At 35.3% G+C, this 22,064-nt stretch overlaps 1 protein-coding gene across 3 annotated transcripts in view; it reads left to right on the top strand.

Moving 5' to 3' along the window:
• The window catches only part of MSH4 (mutS homolog 4), a 98,157-nt gene that overhangs the window by 7,952 nt on the left and 68,141 nt on the right, over positions 1 to 22,064 (top strand). For 2 of the 3 annotated variants that reach the window (XM_073896494.1, XM_073896493.1), the window contains exons 1-7: positions 1,103 to 1,334; positions 1,790 to 1,972; positions 6,309 to 6,469; positions 8,002 to 8,112; positions 10,023 to 10,138; positions 11,203 to 11,376; positions 15,690 to 15,862. In XM_073896494.1, the coding sequence (XP_073752595.1) occupies positions 1,960 to 1,972; positions 6,309 to 6,469; positions 8,002 to 8,112; positions 10,023 to 10,138; positions 11,203 to 11,376; positions 15,690 to 15,862 (748 nt within the window). In that variant the 5' untranslated portion in view covers positions 1,103 to 1,334; positions 1,790 to 1,959. Of the gene's footprint in view, positions 1 to 1,102; positions 1,335 to 1,789; positions 1,973 to 6,308; positions 6,470 to 8,001; positions 8,113 to 10,022; positions 10,139 to 11,202; positions 11,377 to 15,689; positions 15,863 to 22,064 lie in introns of those variants that run through there. The other variant, XM_025872040.2, reaches the window with a different exon arrangement.

Below are 22,064 nucleotides of genomic sequence, written 5' to 3'. Positions count from 1 at the left end.
AAAACTGCAGCTATTTGGGTTGTGTGCCCCTCAGCAGCACTCCCAGTCCTTGCCTCCAGGTTGGGACAGTCTCTGCCCTTTGTGCTTCTAAAACCGTCAGTGCCCCTAGTTCACACGCATGCCCTGCCGCTCTGGGTTTCAGTCCTTTTCCCACCACTACTGGTCTGCGAGTTTGTGCCCCGTCCCCAGCACAGGAGGCTTTTGTGAACCTGCGATGCAGGATCCTGTTGGCTCCCTCCCCCTTCCATTTATTTTCCTCTATCTGCCCGTGGAATCAGGGCTCCCCGCTTCATACCTTGAAACCAACTGCCTACGATATTCTGTTTGTAGAGATCCAGACCTATCTTCTTACATCTCAGGCTGATTTCGTGGGTGTTCAGAGCGGTCTGGTAGATACCCAGCTCAATTCAGGGGACCGGTTGGAATAGGGTCCCCTACTCCTCCGCCATCTTTTCCTGCCCCCTCTGGAAGTAAAGTTTTATTGAAACATAGCCATGCTCATTCATTTACTGTTGTCTGTGGCTGCTTTCTGAATATAGTGTCTGAGTTGAGTAATTACTACAGACAGTATTGCCCAAAAAGCCTAAAATATTTACCATCTGGCCTTTTATTAAAAATGTTTGCCAAACTGTGCTTTACATTCTAAGAGCAGTTAGGTCTCTACATGAAGGTTGAGGGTTATAGATAACTAGAAATAGATATTAATAGAGACCAATATAATAGATGAGATGCCCAGAAAAGATGGATAATGCTAATATGTGAGAGAAGGTAAAAAAGTGTAGAACCCTGAGAAGCCAAAAGTAAAGAGGCAGACAGAGGAAAAAGAATCTGGCAAAGGAAACTACTGGTTTAAGGAGAATCAGAGTTGTCATGGAAGTGAAGGGGAATAGGAGAAAAGAGCCCCAATATATATATATTTTTTATTATGTTAATCACTATACATTACATCATTAGTTTTTGATGTAGTGTTCCATGAGTCATTGTTTGTGTATAACACCCAGTGCTCCATGCGGAATGTGCCCTCTTTAATACCCATCACCAGGCTAACCCATCCCCCCACCCTCCTCCCCTCTAGAACCCTCAGTTTGTTTCTCAGAGTTCATAGTCTCTCATGATTCTTCTCCCTCTTTGATCCCCGCCCTTCATTCTTTCTCTCCTGCTATCTTATTTTCTTTTACTTTTTAACATGTATTATTTGTTTCAGAAGTACAGGTCTGTGGATGATAGACATTGGGGAGGGTATGTGCTATGGTGAGCGCTGTGAATTGTGTAAGACTGTTGAATCACAGAGCCCCAATATATTTTTAAGAAGTTTTATGTGCCAGGACCCTAAGGTAGGCTGTTCATGATGTTCTTTCTAATTTTATGGCAGTTCTGTTTAGTAGGTAATATATCAATAGGAAAGTGCCTGAACAGGGAAATGAATCCAAGTGAGTCTAAAGCTCTTTTTATACTATTTGCATGGAAGGAGGGAGTTTCAATGAAGTTAAATCAAACGAGGAAAAGAGGTCTTGTAATTGTTATATAAAGTAAACATATATATTTGAAGGTAGTTTATGATTTTTATCAAGAGTAGTCTCCACTTATAGAAGCATATTAGCAAGTACTTTTCCTTATATTTTAGTATAAGACTATTTATCAGTAATGCCATTAAATTTGTCATAATTTGCTGTATTTTTAAAAGTCATCAGATAGTTTTATAGAAAGTGAACAAGATATAAATTATAGTGATTAAAATATTGCATAATTCTGAATCTTTTAGAACTGATATTTAATTTTTTGAATTTAGGTTCATACTTTGGAAACAAAAGATCTAATGCAGAAAACCCATTTGCATCAGATTTTACTTTTGGTACAAGCTCGGCTTCTGCACAAGATAGTAATTATCCTCAAATACTGAAAACTCCATTGTCTGCTGGAAATCCCCAGAGATCAGGTTATAAAAGTTGGACACCACAAATGGGATATTCAGGTAAAATGAAAATGAGTGGAATATTGACCTAGATGACTTTGAAACTATTAAGGTTTGTAAATTATAAATTAGGGTGGTTAAGTTCATTTGACGTTATTTGTAACTGATATAGATGACTGAAAGAAAAATACTTCAGTTTACCCATATCCATAATTTGAGGTTAAGTTAATGCTATGTAGTTTTTGATACTATTTGTTAATAAATGCAGGTTTGCATTATTTTAACTATTCTGACAAAAAAGTAAGAGAAAGAGAAAACTTTCCCTTTTATACGTAATACTTATTTAAATCTAGCAGTTGATCCTGATCACTTTATTGTGCAGGGTTTTTTTTTTTCATACTTAAATTTTAGTTTTTATCTAAATCTAGTTTTTCTTGAGGGGAAATGAATGAAATAGTTCTTCATGTGTAAGTGTTCTTAAGGTACATGCAGTGGAATTTCTTCGATACAGGACATGTGAATGTATACATTTACAAGATAATAACAAATTGTTTTTCTAAATGCTTCTACCAGTGTATACTATTACTAGCAACATGTGAGAGTTCTTCTTGATCTGATCCTCTCCAACAGTTGGTATTGTCAGACTTCTTAATATTTACCAGTCTAGCAGTTGTAAGATACTAATTGTAGTATGAATTTGTATTTTCCTGGTTATTAATGAGGTTGATTACCTTTTGTGTGCTTTTTGACCATATAGCTTTCACTTTTTTGTGAAGTGACTGTTCATGTGTTTTACCTATTTTTCTTTAGATTTATTTTTCTAGATTTATAGAAATTCTTTATATATTCTGAATATATATTCAGAGTATATATTCTTTTGATGAGTACATATATTGTGTATATCTTCTTTTTTTATGATGTTCTTTGATGAACAGAAGTTTTTAATTTTATACATTTTTAGTAAATGTTCTGCTGCACTTGTTTTTTTCTTTTTATCTTTACAGTTGTGTTTTATATATGTTTATTAGGTCTTTTCCTTCCTTTCTTTCTTTTTTAATAAACTACACTGATTTTGGGGCTTAAACTCATGACCCTGAGATTAAGAGTCACATGCTCTACCCACTGAGCCAACGAGGTGCCCATTAGGTCATTTCTTTAATTGTGTTGTTTAAGTATGTATCTCTAAAGACTTCTTTGTAGAGGTATATTAAAAACTCCCATTATGATTGTGGACTTGTCTATTTCTCTAGTAGTTCTGTTAGGTCTTTGTTTTGCATATTTTGAAGCTATTTTAGTAAGAGCCTAAAAATTTAGCATTGCTTTGTTGTAGTAGGAAATGACTCTTCATCTCTAAATATACTTTTTGCTTTAACATATTTTGTCTGCTATTAATACAACAATTCCTTTTCTTTAGGTTACTGTTTATATGATATGTATTTAAAAAATTTTTGACTTCCAAACTTTTACCCTCAGGCCTTTGTACATGGTATTTCCTATACTTAGGAACACTTTCTTCCCCTCTTCATACAGTCAACTCTTATTTATTCCTCAAGTCTAAGCTTTGAATACAAATTTGAATACAAATTTGAATACAAATTCAAATGTCAATACATTAAATTAGGACCACAGAAATCAGAGAGGGAGACAAACCAAGAGAGACTCTGGACTCCGGGAACTAAACTGAAGGTTACAGAAGGGAGGGGGTGGGATGATGGGGTAACTGAGTATTAAGGAGAACACATGTGGTGATGAGCACTGGGTGTTATACGCAACTAATGAATCATTGAACATAATAATAAAAAAATAATAAAAAATTAGAAATAATTATACATTTCAGAAGTTAGTAATGGTAAAGACACAGTAAAACTGGTTTTTCTCATATACTGCTGATGGAATAAAAAATTGGAAAAAAAAGAATTGATATAGGGGCACCTGGCTGGCTTAGTCAGTAGATCATGTGTCTCTTAATCTCAGGCTTGTTGGTTTGAGCTCCACGTTGGGTGCAGAGATTACTTAAATAAACTTTAAAAAAAATTGGTACAATTCTGAAAGAAATTTGGCAATATATATGAGATTCTTAACAAATGGTGGTTTTCCCTTGTTCCAGTAATTGACTTCTAAGGATCTACTTTAAGGAAACAATAGACCCACAAAAAAGCTTTAGGCACTAGAATGCTCATTATATTATTACTTACAAAAGAGATAACAGTATAAATGTTCTTTTAGAAGTTTAAGGGAGATATCTTCTGAGTGTACTAAATTTCCACTGGAAATTGGTATTTATTTTCCAATTAAAAATAGGAAGGTCATATTTTATTGCAGAATTTAAACTGCCTTAATAGATCTAATATAAACTCAATCATAATGTATGAATAAGATGGCTTTCATGGCAAAGAGGGTTTGGAGATCTAGACATAATACATTTTTAAATGAACTCTTAAATTGACTGCTAACTAAGATTACATAATTGTTTAATTTTGTAGGCATTATAATAGAAGAGTAGAAAAAATGAATCTAGGTCAGGGAGGGAAAAGAGAGAGGAAATGATTTTTTTAAAGATTTTATTTATTTATTTGACAGAGAGAGACACAGTGAGAGAGGGAACATAAGCACGGGGAGTGGGAGAGGGAGAAGCAGGCTTCCCTCTGAGCAGGGAGCCTGATGTGGGGCTCGATCCCAGGACCCTGAGATCATGACCTAAGCAAAGGGCAGACTCTTAAAGACTGAGCCACCCAAGCGCCCCAAGGAAATGGGTTCTCTTGAAAGATTGACAAGGGAATCAAAAATAAGTTTGCTTTTTGACAATAAAATTTTAGATATTTTTAGCCTGCCATCTTTTCATCCATGAATAATGCCTCATATTTAAATAATTTCATATACTTTACAAAAAAAGCCTTTTATATTATTGCATTTAATTCTTTTTTTTAAAGATTTTATTTATTTGAGAGAGAGAGAGATCACAAGTGGGGGGGCAGATGGGGAGGGATAAGCAGACTCCCTGCTGAGCAGGGAGCCGAACATGGCGATCCCAGTACCCTGGGATCATGACCCGAGCCAAAGGCCGTCACTCAACCGACTGAGCCACCCAGGCACCCCTATTGCATTTAATTTTTATACTTTGTGAAAAAGGTTTGGTATTTCTACTTTCAAGATGAATGAATAAATGGTAGCTTTATAAAGGTTAAACAACTTACCTGAATATTCATTGTTTGTAAGGTACAGATCTCAAAATCAGTAATAATATGTAAAGGTTAGGAGCACCAGATCTGGAGTCAGGCTGCCTGTGTACAAATTCTGGCTTTATTAGTTCCATCCATGCTTCAGTCTCCTTGAAGGTAAATGGAGTAAATAATGATATCTATTTGATGGAATTGTGACAATTAAATGAGTTAATTCAAATAAAGAATTTTTGGCACATTAATAAAGTATCCAACATTACACATATAGTTACATATAATTGGAGTTTATAGTTATATAATATTTTTTTTAAGATTTTATTTATTCATGAGAGACAGAGGCAGAGGGAGAAACAGGTTCCCTGTGGAGCAGGGAGCCAGATGCAGGACTAGATCCCAGGACCCCAGGATCAGGACCTGAGCTGAAGGCAGACGCTTAACCCACTGAGCCACCCAGGCGTCCCTATAATATTTTATGCTTTATAAAATGCATTCATATATATAATCCCATTTGATCCTTTCATACCAGCTCTTTAGTTAGGCAGGGCAGTTATTAATTTTGTGATTTTTGATTATTTATTATGAAGTAATTTGCTCAAATTCATATAGCTTTTAGATGATAGAATAGGATAAATAATCTAGGTTTTCTCATCCCAAACTCAGTGTTCCTTCATAACTCCATTCCAATGAAATGCAAAATAGGGCAATGTATAAATTAGTTCTAATTTTGAAGTTAAGTTTTGGCAAAATACTTTGATAATTAACATTTTTATTTGGTCTGGATATGAAAAGCTGTTTTTTGATGAGGAAAAAAAGGTTATTTCCTTGGATATTAAGAGCCATGTACTAAACTCGGTGCTTTGAGATCTTACTAGAAAGAATGAGAACAAGCGTGGAGGACACGGGGAAGGGAGGGAAAACTGGGAAGAAATCAGAGAGGGAGACAAACCATGAGAGACTCTGGACTCCGGGAAACAAACTGAGGGGTGCGGAGGGGAGGGGGTTCGGGGGTTGGGGTAACAGAGTGATGGGTATTAAGGAGAGTGTGTGTGGTGATGAGCACTGGATATTATATGCAACTAATGAATTGTTGAACATTACATCAAAAACTAATGATGTACTACTTTATGTTGGTTAACTGAACATAATAAAAAAAAGGAAAGAATGAGAACATACTATTATTAATGTTTATACATTTTCTTTTTAAAAAAATTTAACAGCTACATCGTCATCTGCAGTTTCAACACACTCCCCATCAGTTATTGTAGCTGTTGTAGAAGGTAGAGGACTTGCCAGAGGTGAAATAGGAATGGCAAGTATTGATTTAAAAAGCCCACAAATTATATTATCTCAGTTTGCAGACAATACAACATATGCGAAGGTAAGTATTTATACTGTTAGAAAATGGTTGACCTAGTGAGCACTATGTAGATTTTCAAGTCACTGCTTTCCTAATTAGTTTACTTTTTCATGGAATAAAGTTTATTCACAATTGTTCTAATGTAGGCTACTCTGAATTAAAATTGTTTTACATCTGATTTTAATTTTTTAATGTATTTTGTCCTAAAAATAATGTGCTTTGCTGTTATATGAACATTTCAAATTACTGTTAATTTCTAAAATTAACCTCAAATTAATAGTTCCTGGACTCATTCCAAAGATTATATATTAATAATGCTATTGCCAAGGGTTGTTTCCACTGAACAGTATTTGAATTTTATTTTCCATAGTTCAGGGAAACTGGTCTTTTAGGTCAGTCATAATTTAGCCTCTTCTTGCCTTCACTTCCTATCACTTATCATTAATTTGGGCCACTGGCCTATCGTCATGGAAATTTCTGTCATTTACCAGGTAGAAGTAATCTGCTTCTAATCTCTATATTCTAAAAAGTTAGTTGACCCAATTTCTGTTATTAAATATATATATGCTATGTTATTTTTAGCATTTTATTATTTTTTTTCCTTTTCCTAATTCCTCTTTATGGTTTCTCGGTACATAGATTTCCTTTTCCTACCTAATAATTAATTGTTTTAACATAGCTAACAACCTACATGATACTAGTAATGCATGTAACTTTATCTCTGGGTGTTTCACATTTTTATGCAATTTAAAAAAAACATAGGAAAAAGCTTTTTTAAAAACAGAAATGTTCGGCAAATTGATTAAGAATTTCTGTGTGTGGGGGCACTGGGTGGCTCAGTTGTTTAAGCATCTGCTTTTGGCTCAGGTCATGATCCCAGGACCCTGGGATCGAGCCCCACATCAAACCCCCACTTAGCGGGGAGTCTGCTTCTCCTTCTCCTTCTGCCCCTCTCCCTCACTCGTGTTTGCTCTCTCTCTCTCAAATAAATAAATAAAATCTTAAAAAAAAAAAAGAATTTCTGTGTCTGGGATAGTTCTAAGAAATGCATCTGTATTGTGAAAAGAATAAGTTGTAAAACATACGTTTCTCATCTGTGTTTCTATACTGTTCAACTTCTAAGCTGTACCAGTGTGGTCATAATGATTGAATCACCATAGTTACACTTTTGAATGTGTTTATGTTTTTTATGGAGAGGGATAAAATACCAAATAGAAGAATTAATTTTAAAACATCTTATATTAGGAATATATATCTGTTAAGTTCAAATTAATTTTTGAGCTTAGAGCTGTTACAAATTATTGTGAAGTAAAATATAGCCTATGTTTATATTTTATATATATGATATATATATATTTATATACATATAGCATATGTGTAATATATCACTATTAGAAATATATCTTAACTGACATATATAATTAGAACAGTTGTAATTTTGTGTATCTGTGAATTAATTTTAAGTACTTATCTCTCAGAAAAATATGCCACTTGTTTGGTTTTAGAGAATCCTAAGCTTACATTTAAGAAATTATTTATTCAAATGATTTTAGGTGATCACTAAACTCAGCATTTTATCACCTTTGGAAATAATAATGTCAAATACCGCTTGTGTTGTGGGGAATTCAACTAAGTTGTTTACTCTGATCACAGAAAATTTCAAGGTGAGTGATTTTTATTCTCAATAGTAACATTCAAATCTTATTTAAAATCCATTCTATAATAGCATTCTGGAGAACGATAATTTGAACAACTTTATATTTACCCTAAAGTACTCACCAAATACAAGTCCTAAACTAACGGACAATTAACACATAAAATGAAAATGACAGGGCATCCACTTATTTGATTTGGCACCCTTGATCTACCTTAAACACCATCTTTTTTTTTAATTGTAGGTAGGTTACTTCTGTGAGGTTTAAGATAATTATGATGGCTACAGATTGATGTGATCTTAGCTTATCCAATTCAGAGAAAAAATACATTCTTTCTTCCAGTATCCATATATAAATTCCAGGGAAGGACCCTAATGGGTCCTGCTTTGTTCATATTCCCACATGTTAAACTAATTACTGTTTTTCAGGGTAGAAGCACTATGATTGATTAATCCCTGGTCATTTGCTTTCTGTGGGGATACAGAGCTCTGTAATTGACAGTTACCAAACCCACATGGAATGTAAAATAGATATGAGTCCTTCAAAGGCAAAAACAGCATATATTCACTACACTTGAGATGTAGGGCAGTATGGCATAGTTCGGCTCAGGTCATGATCCTGAAGTCCCGGGATTGAGTCCCGCATTGGGCTCCCCGCTCAGCGGGGAGTCTGCTTCTCCCTCTGACCCTCTTCCTTCTCGTGCTCTCTATCTCTCATTCTCTCTTTATTTATTAAATAAATAAATAAAAATAAAGTCTTTAAAAAAAAGGATATAGGAGTCAGACTGTGCTTGTTTCAGATCTTGACTCTACATGATCTTGTGCAAGTTAAGTTACTTAAATTTTTTTCATCAGTAAAATAGGGACAATAATCTACCTCCTAGAGAATTGGTATTTTATATAACATAATTAGAGAAATGACCTCATTGATTAAGGTTACTTTTGGGCAAAGCCCTAGAGGAAGTGAGAGACAGAACCATAGAAGTATTTGGGGTAAAAGTATAAGCAGAGGGGAAAAACCAGTATTATTGTTATTGTCATTATTACCACACTTACCATAAAAAAAACGTTCATTAGAAGAGAAGCACTATGAAGTGGAAGGACTTTGTAGCCAGAGAAATCTAAATTCAAGTCTCAGTTCTGGCACGTATCAAATGTATGATGTTAGAAAAACTACTTGACTTTTTAGAATTTTACTTGTAAGAAAATTGTAGTTAAAACAAGACTTAGATCGTAGAGTTATTGTGAAGATTAACTGATATAACTTAAAACAGTCTTGGTGCATAACAAATTCCCTATCTCCTCATGAATTTTTTTTTCCTGTCTTACAGCTCTTTCATAGTCCATTGTTACTATATTATCTTTCTTACATATTGTTTTTATTCAGAGGAGGTAAACCTTTTACTCTACAATTTCATGCTTTTTTTCCTACTCCTTTAAAAAAGTTTCATTATCTCCTTTTCTTCTAAATAAATTCACCTTATGTATATAACATCTCATAGATTTGGTAGCTAGAACTGATATTTTCTTCCTCTGCAGCTAATACATTATAAGGATCTACTCTATCTCAATTATGGTAGAATATGTAACACCAAATGTAAAACCTGGGTGGTGATGTTGCTGTAAAATAAAATTAATAGAAGGCAGAGGCTCTCATGTTTATTTTTTATTATTGTACCTACCACATTCAGTTAAATGTCATGTGAATATGGTCTAATAAGAGCTATAGACTGCTATAATTCACTTAGCAAAATAGATAATCATTCTTTTTTTGTAAATCATTAAGAAAATATCCTATTTAACTCTGGAAAATAATAAATAATAAAAAATAAACTTTATATGGTATTGAAGCTACGTAAGCAGTTTTGGGGCAACTGCCTGAAACTTAAAATTTATTTTGAAATTAAAACTTCTTTTCAGAATGTTAATTTTACTACTATCCAAAGGAAATACTTCAATGAAACAAAAGGACTAGAGTACATTGAACAGTTATGCATAACAGAATTCAGCACTGTCCTAATGGAGGTTCAGTCCAAGTAAGTTATGACTTAAGGAAAGTAATAAGTCTGTAGTGTAAGTTCAATGAGGGCAAGGTCTTTTGTTTGTTTTGTTTTCTGCTGTATCCCTAGAAAAGTGCCTGACTTACAATACATACTCCATAATTATTGAAATAGTAAAATAGTTAACTAAAATTTATATACAAGGCATATTTTGCTAACTTAATTTATATAGAATTTTTCCAAATTGGTCATAATCTGTTGCCATTATGGTTGCTGCTCACTTTACTTTGGAGTGAATTGCTCAAGTAGCTACAGTAACCTAGAAATGTGAGACACTGAGCTGTACTCCTGTTATCTCATACATGTACTCCTAAGAGATTCAGCTAGGACAGGGAATGATATTTTTAAAAAAAGGATTTTTTAAAAAAAGATTTTACTTATTTGATAGAGACAGAGAGAGAACACAAGCAGGGGCAGCTGCAGGCAGAGGGAGAGGGAGAAGCAGACTCCTCCTTGAGCAGGGAGTCCAACGTGGGGCTCTATCCCAGGACCCTGAGATCATGACCTGAGCTGAAAGCAGATGCTTAACAGACTGAGCCACCCAGGCACCCTAGAAAGGGTATTTTTTAGAACATACCTAAATAGATACTTTCTTTGAGCTAGTTTGGACTAGTTGTTTATTCAGTTAATCACAGTAACTAAGCTCACCAAGATCATAACATACTTTTCTATACATAGGAACCTCCTAACTCTGTCAGACCTTTTCAACATTATTTGAGTTCTTGGAATGTTACATTGATGCAAATTACTACTGAGTATTGTCTTCCAGCCTGTGATTTATTGGAGTTCTTAAGTGTCAGGCTTCAGAAAATTGTGTTTCTATCAACTTTTATGTTTTAGAGGTTATTTTGTTAGTTTTCAAAAGTCAAGAGCACTGAAAAAAAAATAAAGAGCACTGGGTGTGCTTTTTCCCTTTGAATTTAAGCAGTGCTATGTAAATATTTATAATTTTCCTAATAATGAGGTGAAATAAATGTTCTATAGCAATACTTTGTTTTATTCTAAAGATTTATAGTGAAGTGTCATTGGTCACCTTTCAGGTATTACTGCCTTGCAGCTGTTGCAGCTTTATTAAAATATGTAGAATTTATTCAAAATTCAGTTTATGCACCAAAATCGCTGAAGATTTGTTTCCAGGGTAGTGAACAGACAGCCATGATAGATTCATCATCAGCCCAAAACCTTGAATTACTAATTAATAATCAAGACTGTAGGTAAGATCATCTAAATTTTTTTCTTACAAAATATATCAGTGTATTTTATTATGTCCTATTTTTCTATGAATAGTTATTTTACATTTCTGTAAATTGTTTGATATAGAAATATTGAATAAACACACCTTTAATCATTGTACCATTGTTGCTGAACTGCTCAGATGTTTCACGAAAGTCAAATTTTAAAAAGATATTTGTATGAGACAACAAAAAACAACCCATTTCAAAACTAGGCAAAGGACTTGAAAGGACATTTCTCCAAAGAAGATATCCAAATGGCCAATAAGCACAGTCATTATGGAAATGCAAATCAGAACCACAGTTAATACTTCACACTCATTAAGATGGTTATTATCAAGTAAGTAGAAAATAAGTGTTGGCAAAGATGTGGAGAAATTGGAACCCTGGTACATTTATCATGAGAATATAAAATGATACAGTCATTTTTGGAAACAGTATGTTGATGCCTCAAAAAAAGTTAAACATAAAATTACCATATGATTCAGCATTCTACTTCTAAGTGTGCATACCGAGAAGACGTGAAAGCAGAGACTCAAAGAGATACTTGCACACAAGTGTTCACAGCAGCATTATTCACAGTAGCCAAAAGGTGGAAATAAACCAAATGTCCATCAGTGACTGACTGACTAGATAAACAAAAGAAGGTAAATACATAATGTACAATGGAATATCCTTCAGCCTTAAAAATGAGTGAAATTCTGATATATGCCACAAGATGTGTGAACCTTGAAGACATTGTACTAAGTGAAATAAGCCAAACACAAAAGGAAAAATATTTTATAATTCCACTTAGATACCTAGACTAGGCAAATTCATAGAGACAGAAAGTAGACAAAAATTATCAGGGACTTGGAACAGTAGGGAGTGGGTAGTTACTGTTTGGTGGATTCAGAGTTTCTGCTTGGGATGATGAAAAAGTTCTGGAAATGGGTAATGGCAGTTGTACAATATTGTGGGTGTATCTAACAACACTGAATTGTGTACTTAAAATGATTAAAATGGTAAAATTTATGTTATGTGTGTTTTACCACAATAAAAAGAAATTGTATCCAGATTACCACAAAATTTGAATGACCAGCTTTAAAAACATCAAGTACAGGAAATTTAAAGGGCTATATAATTATTTGAGAAGGTAAAAATAGTTGAATCAACTTGGTCTATGGTGTATGACTAGATTGCTGGTTTTACTGGCTTATTATTAACTTCAGAGTACCAGGAATATGAATGATGAGCATGAGAGAGAGAGATAGGGAGAGGCACAGACACACACACACACAGTGTTTATAGATTTCATAGTAGGGTACTTCAACTAGAATTAACACATTAATAGAAAATATAATCAACATGGTGATGGTGAGGCAGGAATGCATTAATACAGGGTCGGTTTGGTACAAAGAATTAATGAGGAATTACAGTCTAGAGGTGGAAACACAGATAGTATTATTAACATGTACTAAGTATGGTGATAAAATTTGCATAAAAATGATGGGATCATAGCAGAGAGAGAGTTAATTGGGCTTGGATTAAGGGTAAAAGGGAAGTAGTTAGGAAAGGCTTTCTAGAGGAGATAATACCTGAGGTAAGTTTTGAAATATAAACATAAATAGAAGTAATCCAGATGAAGTAGAAAAGGTGGTAAGATAGCAAGTCTCGAAAGCATGATTTTCATTATAACAATATGGTATGGGCAAGGAAACTAAAGCTATTTAATATTACTGATTGGTAAAGTGCAAGTTCGGAGTAAGTAAGCTTGGAGTAGTTAAATAATCAGCTTTTGGTAGTTAAATATAACATTAGACATCAATGAAAGGGATAAACTTAAAATGGTTATGATATTTAGTATTAAGAGTATTGAAGGGAATAAAGAGTACTTTAGACAATTGAAACCTTAAGGTGCTCAGTGTAAATTTAGAGCCATAGTTGTTTAAATATCTCTATTACTTTGTATATTCTTATCCTGGCTTCACTTTCCATTATGTGAAATTGCCAGACATTATTTGTTGTTGCAAACTTAGAAACATAGGCTGTCTAATTTTGTTAATTACTTATACTCTAATCATCAAGAGCAGTTTAAATCTATCTAGGTACTGTTGATACTACTTTTAGTAAGAGTAGTACTATATGTAACACTTTTAGTTATCCATCAGTATGGTAGCCTCAGTTCCTTTGCAGTTCCATTGGTTAATGATGGTCTGAAATTACAACCTTAAAGAATTTATGGTTAATTGTAGCTATTATTCCTTTTCAATTTAGTGAATAAGGAATTTTTTTTCTTCTTGCTACTTAAAAAGGATTAAAATAATATTATTTGGAAAAATTACTCTGTCATTTACTTTCTGTTATAATAACATAGAGTAACATAGAGAGTCAATAACCAAGACTTGTAATTACTACAAAGTGTTTATACTTTGTCACATTTAATAATTCATCATTATTTATCATTATCATTGTCAAACATTGCTTGAGTTCCTGCTATATATTACATGATAGGATATTTGACCTCTAGGAGTTCATATTATAGTTGAAAAGAAGAAGTTGAGAAGCCTTTTCATAGACTTGAAGCAAAGAATATCAGGTTAAAAGATGGATATTCTACCTGCTGAACTATTGGAATAGCTCTAACGCTTCTGTAGACTTGGTCACCTGTTCAGAGCAGTTTCACTCTTTGATTTCTATAGCAAATGGCAGGTTTGGGTATGCTGCTCACTCCCTTGGTTCTTGTAGAAGCCCATTTCTCAAAAAGTAAATGCCTCTGATGACTCTACTCCCACACCTGACTAGGACTTGATTTGAGTAGTTCTCTAAAAATTTGTTTAAATTGATATACCAGGGCACCTGGCTGGCTCAGTTAGTAGAGCATATTTGGTCTCAAGGTTGTGACTTCAAGCCTACATTGGGGGTAAAGTTTACTTAAAAAAAAGTTGATATACCAAAAATCTGCTAGCCTGATGACTAAATTAAGTCATTCTTGTTTTCTATCCTCTCTCAACCCAGATTCAGTCCACTAGTAAATCCCCTTGACTCAACCTTTAGACTACATACCAATTCTGGATCACATCTTACCATTTCCAAGGCTACAATCCTAACCATTACCTCCATCATTTTAGCCTGTACTACTATAATTACCCCTAACTTGTTCCTCTGCCTTCTTTTTACTCTCCTACACTTAGTCTATTCTTGATCTAGTGGGCAGACTGTGATCCTTTTAAACTAGAAATCAGATGTTGGAACTCTGCTGCTGAAAATCTTCCAGTGACTCCCATTACATTTAGAATAGAGTCCAGACTCTTTACCATGGCCTACAAGGACTTCTATGTCCTGGTCTCTGTCAGCTTCTTCATCTCCCTCCATTTTCTTTCACTTGCAAAGTTCCATCACACTTGATCTTCTTTCTGGTTCTAGATCCAAAAAGACTTCCTGGGCTTAAATTACTGTTCTGCTTGGCCCTTTTTAACTGATAACTCTTTTTTTGTTATTTAATTATTAGGAAATCTTAGACAGTTTCTTTGCACTTCAGTTCCTTCCCTTGTAAAATGTGGTTAAATCTAGCATCTACTTCACACTGTGGTTATTAGAATTAAATAAGTTAATATATGTAAAGTGCTTAGAATATTGCCTGGCACATACTTAGCGTTCAGTATATGTTACCTATGCTCACCATCATTGTCATCATCATCTGCATCCCATCATCATCTTTACATGGATACCTTTTGAATTCAACTACCAAATGCATATATAGGTCTCTCTCAACCAGCTTAACTAAAGCAACCCTCCTGGTCATTCTCTACGCAGTCCTGTTCTGTTTAACACTTTCTGTACCTGAAATTATTTTCTTTCTCTTTTATTTGTAATTCTCTAACTTCTTAAATTAGAACAAAGTAATTATATTAAATATTCACTGTTTTAAATGTGAAAGCTCTTTTCCCCTGTAAAAGATATATTACTGATATCTTGCTATTATTGATGGAATGCCATCGACTAGAACATTTTATATTAGTCTGAATATTCTAGCTGACCTATGAAAAAAGTCATTAACTAAATGCAAGAAGATACTGTTAATTAAAGCCTTGTTCATTGATAGCATACTTGGGAGCTTATTCAAAATATATATTCTCAGGCCTCATCTCAGATTTACTCATCTCAGACTTAGAATTCCCTGTGTGATTTGTATGCGCATTAAAGTTTCAGAATCACTACTGTAGATTATAGGATTATTTAGGAAGTTAAATGGTAACTTTTTTTGATTTTCCCTTGTATACTTAATGAAATTTTCCCAATTTGTATTTTCAAAGGAATAATCACACACTCTTTGGTGTTCTAAATTATACTAAGACTCCTGGAGGAAGTAGAAGACTTCGTTCTAATATATTAGAACCTCTAGTTGATATTGAAACCATTAACATGAGATTAGATTGTGTTCAAGAGCTACTTCAAGATGAGGAACTCTTTTTTGGACTTCAGTCAGGTAAATGAATATCATCTAATTTTATGAATACAAATTATTAAAAAATACACTGTCTTTTTATAAGAATACTAGTCATATTGGATTAAGGCTCATCCTAATAACATTATCTTAACTTACATCTGCAAAGATCTAATTTCCAAATAAGACCACATTCAGATACCAGGGTTTAGGACTCAAAATATGTTTTGGGGATATAATTCAACCCCCATAACATAAGGTAAGAGAATTGCCTTTGGCATCTGGCTATCTGTTCGCTCGCATGGCAATACAGTTCTCTTCTCAAATCTATAGGTGGAAGGGAGTGCCTGGGTGGTTCAGTCGTTAAGTGTCTGCCTTCGGCTCCCCTGGGATCGAGCCCCACGTCGGGTTCCCTGCTCAGTGGGGAGCCTGCTTCTCCCTCTCCCACCCCCTCTTGCTTGTGTTCCTCTCTCACTGTGTCTCTTTCTGTCAAATAAATAAATAAAATCTTAAAAAATAAATAAATAAAAGAATACTCTTTAAAAAAAAAATCTGTAGGTGGAAGGACAGTAGATACGTACTGTTCCTAGACCAGTTCCTGGTTCCTAGCAGTTCGATCTGTCTTTCATACCCTTGCTCTCCCAACCATTCCACCTGGTGTTCTGGTACATGAAAATCTAGGAGGCCTTGAGCAAGCTACAAAGAAATCATTTTTTTTAAGTTTATTTTATTTTATTTTATTTTTTTTAAAGATTTTATTTATTTGAGAGAGAGAGAGAGCACATGAGGGGGGAGGGTCAGAGGGAGAAGCAGACTTCCTGCTGAGCAAGGAGCCCGATATGGGACTCGATCCTGGGACTCCAGGATCATGACCTGAGCCGAAGGCAGTTGCTTAACCAACTGAGCCACCCAGGCACCCTAAAATTTATTTTTTAGTAATCTCTACACCCAACATGGGGTTCAAACTCACAGCCCTGAGCTCAACAGTTGCATGCTCCCTGACTAAGCCAGCCAGGTGCCCCACAAAGAGGACATTTTTAATTGTAATCCTTTTCTTGTTCACAGCAACATCTTTTTGGCCGACCTATACCTGGCATTCCATGTAATACATAAGTGCCTAGAATATGAAGTTATTTAATTATGTAATGTTAGTCAAATTCCAATAATTGTCATCTTTTTAAACTTTCTGCTACTAAATATGCAGTTGCCCTTCTCCTGCCTATAGCTAATTGCTCCACCTATGTTCTGGATACTGTCTTTGTACTCATTTGTCTCCTGTATCTTTAATACCTTTCTCTCTTCCTCCTGTCTTTCCCATCTTTGTAAAAAAAAAAAAAAAAATCTCGCTGGACTTTACCTTCTCCAGCTACCACCTTATTTCTCTCTTCTCCCAATTCATATGTAAACTGGTTGAAAGATTTTCTGTAGTCACTCTCTTCTCTTTACAACATTTCAGTCTGCTTCAGTCTTGTTTCTGTGCTTACTGTGTGAGATTCCTCTAGTCAAGGTTACTGTAGCAAATGTTACTGGTTCTTTGTCAAGATCCTCTTGGGTCTGTTTTACCTTTCTGTGTACCCCTTTTCTTGCTCTGTGTGGCTTTTGCTTCTACTGGCCCACCCTTGGAATCTCATTGGAATCCTGGCCCCAGACTGTTAGAGCATTTTGCTCTCAAGCAGCGTGCCAGAAGTGCCTTGCAGCCCTTAAATCACTGAATGAAGTAGGAGTATGAAAACCCTGCTCTTTTTGAAAAATTTTTATTAAAACTCTATTTAGTTAACATATATTATATTATTAGTTTTGTGGGTAGAATTTAGTGATACATCAATTGGATATAGTACCCCACTGGGGTATTACATTACATCAAGTGCCCTCCTTAATGCCCATCACCCACTCAAAATGGATGAAAGATCTAAATGTGAGACAGGAATCCATCAAAATCCTAGAGGAGAACACAGGCAGCAACCTCTTTGACCTCAACCACAGTAACTTCTTACTAGACCTGTCTCTGAAGGCAAGGGAAATGAAAACAAAAACTATTGGGACTTCATCAGGATAAAAACTTTTGCACAGTAAAGGAAACAGTCAACAAAACTAAAAGGCAACCTACGAATGGGAGAAGATATTTGCAAATGACATATCAGATAAAGGGCTAGTATCCAAAATCTTTAAAGAACTTATCAAACTCAACACCCAAAGACCAAAAAATCCAGTCAAGAAATGGGCAGAAGACATGAACAGACATTTCTCCAAAGAAGACATCCAAATGGCCAATAGACACATGAAAAAATGCTCCACATCTCTTGGCATCAGGAAATACAAATCAAAACCACAATGAGATAAAACCCTGCCCTTTTCATATTGGTTTGGCGAAAACCCTGAATATAACTTAAAGTCTAGGATTCTTCTATAGGATCAGTTGAATTTACCTTCTATAGGACTTTGCCTGAAATTATACTTGGCTTGTCTTTTTTTCCCTTTCCCATCCTTCTCTCTTTTCCTATTTTCTCTTGGAAACATATTTTTAAAAAATTTATTTAAATTTTAGTTCATGTACAATGCAATATTGGTTTCAGGAGTAGAATTCAGTGATTCATCACTTACGTACAAAACCCAGTGCTCATCACAAGTGCCCTCTTTAATACCCATCACCATCTAGCCCATCCCTCCACCTACCTCCCTCCATCATCTGTCAGTTTTTCTCTATCATTAAGAATCTCTTGGGTGGGGTGCCTGAGTGGCTCAGTCATTTAAGCATCTGCCTTCGGCTCAGGTCATGATCCCAGGGTCCTGGGATTGAGTCCCGCATCCAGCTCCCTGCTCAGTGGGGAGCCTGCTTCTCCCTCTCTTAAAAAAAAAAAAAAAAAAAAAAAAGAATCTCTTGGGTGCCTGGGTGGCTCACTTGGTTAAGTGTCTGCCTCAGCTCAGGTAATGATCTCAGGGTCCTGGGATGGAGCCCTGCATCAGGCTCCCTTCTCATCACTGGGGAATCTGCTTCTCCCTCTCCCTCTGCTGCTCCCCGCCCCTCCCCGCTTGTGCTCTCTCTCTTTCAAATAAATAAAATCTTTAAAAGAATCTTTTATGGTTGGTTTCCCTCTCTCTCTTCCCCCCTCCCATATGTTCATCTATTTTGTTTCTTAAATTTGGGAACACATTTTTTTTTTCTTAAGTAGGCTCCACATCCCGTGGAGCCCAGTGTGGGGCTTGAACTTATGACCCTGAGATCAAGACCTGAGTTGAGATCAGGAGTTGGACGCTTAAGCAACTGAGCCACCCAGATACCCCTGGAAGCACATTCTTAATAAATCACTTGCACATCAGTCCTCATGTCAGGATCTGCTTCTGAAGAACCCAGCCTAATACAGTCACCTACAGGATCATTGTTGTTAAATTTAATGGACACATATTAGTTCTCTTATTTGAACTCCAACTTATATGATACTGCTAGATATCTCTTCTTATTGAATTACTGTCTTTCTTTGTTTTTGCAATTACAAAATCTCCTGATTTTCTTCCTGCTTCTTTGGAGTTTTCCTTCCTTTTTAGCTCTGAAACTCATTTCTTTAAAAAATTTACAGGACAGGAAACAACAAATGTTGGTGAGGATGTGGAGAAAGGGGAACCCTTTTACACTCTTGATGGAAATGCAAGCTGCTACAGCCACTCTGGAAAACAGTATGGTGGTTCCTCAGGATGTTAAAAATAGAGCTACCCTACGACCTACAATTGCACTACTAGGCATTTACCCCAAAGATACAGATGTAGTGAAAAGAAGGGGCACATTCACCCCAATGTTCTTAGCAGCAATGTCCATAATAGCCAGACTGTGGAAGGAGCCGAGATGCCCTTCAACAGATGAATGGATAAAGAAGATGTGGTCCATGTATACAATGGAGTATTACTCAGCCATCAGAAAGGAGGAATACCCACCATTTGCACTGACATGGATGGGACTGGAGGGGATTATGCTAAGTGAAATAAGTCAAGCAGAGAAAGTCAATTATCACATGGTTTCACTCGTATGTGGAACATAAGGAAGAGCACAGAGGACCACAGGGGAAGGGAGGGAAATCTGAAGGGGGAGAAATCATAGAGGGGGACAAATCACGAGAGACTCTGGACTCCAGGAAACAAACTGAGGGTTAGAGAAGGGAGGGGGGTTGAGGGGATGGGGTAACCAGGTGATGGGTATTAAGGAGGGCATGTGATATGAGCACTGGGTGTTATACGCAACTAATGAATCGTTGAACACTACATTAAAAAAAAAACTAATGATGTATTATATGTTGGCTAATTTAACATAATAAAAAAAAAGTTTACATGAATATCCAGTCAGAACCAACTGGTTATCTCCCTTGAAATGTTATCTATATGGATTTCCAAATAGACCTCAGGACTGTATACAATCTTGGAATGTCCTCAGAAAGATCTGTCACTGACCAGGTAAGAGTAAAAACTTCAGAGTCCTTTCTTTCACATGGAAAAGGAAAAGACTTCTGAGTCTTTTTTTTTTTTCCTTCTGAGTCTTCTTTAAGCTTTCTATTCCTTTGCTTAGTCCCTAAATGCTAAGCCTCTTCAAAGACATATTCTAGGTTGTCTTTTCACCCTCTATATTCTTATATGACTTACCTTCCTGCTTTTATAATTATCACTCACATATTCATGACTTCCTAATCTACATCTCATACCCAGATATCTCTACAGACCTTTAGCCCCATCTATCTTATTGCCTACTGAACACTTTTTAGATGTTCCTCAACCATTTCAAATTCAGTGTTCCCAAACTGTGCTATCTTCCCTTCTAAGTCAGTCTTCCTGATTCCAGTGAAGAGCTCTACATTCAACCTCTTTACCAAGCCAGATATCTGGAAGTCATTCTTTTTTTTTTTAATTTTTAAAAAAGATTTTATTTATTTATATGACAGAGCACAAGCAGGGGGAGCGGCAGGCAGAGGGAGAGGGAAAAGCAGACTCCTTATATGACTTACCTTCCTGGTTTTATAATTAGTACAGGATCCACGGATAATATTTCAGTTCTTTTTTTTTTACATTTATTTATTATTTATGTGATCTCTGCACTCAGTGTGGGGCTTGAACTCATGACCCCAAGATCAAGAGTTGCATGCTCTGCCGACTGAGCCAGCTGTGTGCGCTGATAATATTTCAGTTCTATATTAAGGAAATGGGTAGGATTTTGACAACAGGAGAATCCTAAAAATGATATTTGAGACAAAGGGAACATGCCTGTGCAAGGTACACTGATGCACATAGGGCGACAACACTATTTTTTTGGTTGTAGTGGCTGGGATAAATATCTGATATGAGTGCCATTGGCTGTGATCTTGAGCAGTCATTATTTTCTAGGGAACTCTTGTTTTTCTGGGAAGTTGGGGAAGATAGAGTTAACATAAGCTTCTGCAGTTTTATTTAATGTTGATATGAAAGAGTTTGCTGTATTTAAGGCATGGCCAGTAGTTACTTATGATTTGGGGCTAGCTTGTGAAGGGCTTTTATATAACGGTAAGACATTTGGGATTTTATCCTGCAAATAATAGGGAGTTGATGATTTTAAATCAGGAGAGTAATATGATCAAACCCTTATTTTAGAAACATTATTCTGGTTGTTATGATAGACTTAGGGAAGGGAAGAAGAAGAGACCAAAAAGAAAGAGGCCAATCTATATGAGGGCTTAGGAGAGTCTGGTTAGTGGAATCACATGTAAAATGTCACAATAGTATTATGTCTTATTGAATAGTATAATTTATATTACAATCTACTGTGATTTTTAAACATAGTTTTAATATAGCTAATTACTGTAGAAGCAGCAAATTAGAAGGGGACAGTGTTGCAGAGGTAGGCAAACTGAAAAATACCACAAGATACTTGGCAGTTTGAACAGGAAGAAAGTGACATAAGATTTTTGTCTTTTTGTTGTTTTTTTTTTAAAGTGTAGCAGGTTGGATCCATTTTGTGAAAGTATCAGTAAGTCTACACAAAAGCTTTGAGGTCACATATTTCAGTGATGATAATAGTCATGAGTTATTAAAAAACAATTACTATTGTTTACTGTATTTTAAGTGTGAGGAAATGAGTTCATCCTTAAAAGGTCTGTTAAATGGCAAAATTAAAAAAAAACTGGAGATATTTAAAAGGGATAGATTACAATTATCTATGAATTTATTTTTGTAGAAAACTTTAAGATGGAAAATGAGTTGAGAAGAACAAAAGAACGGTTTTGAGCTCTAG

Source organism: Callorhinus ursinus, unplaced genomic scaffold, assembly GCF_003265705.2.
Source record: "Callorhinus ursinus isolate GAN/ISIS: 27379988/994484 unplaced genomic scaffold, GSC_fseal_2.0 scaffold9, whole genome shotgun sequence".
NCBI classification, from domain to species: Eukaryota; Metazoa; Chordata; class Mammalia; order Carnivora; family Otariidae; genus Callorhinus; species Callorhinus ursinus.
The sequence above is the reverse complement of the archived record's forward strand: the minus strand, read 5'-3'. Positions and strand labels throughout refer to the sequence as shown.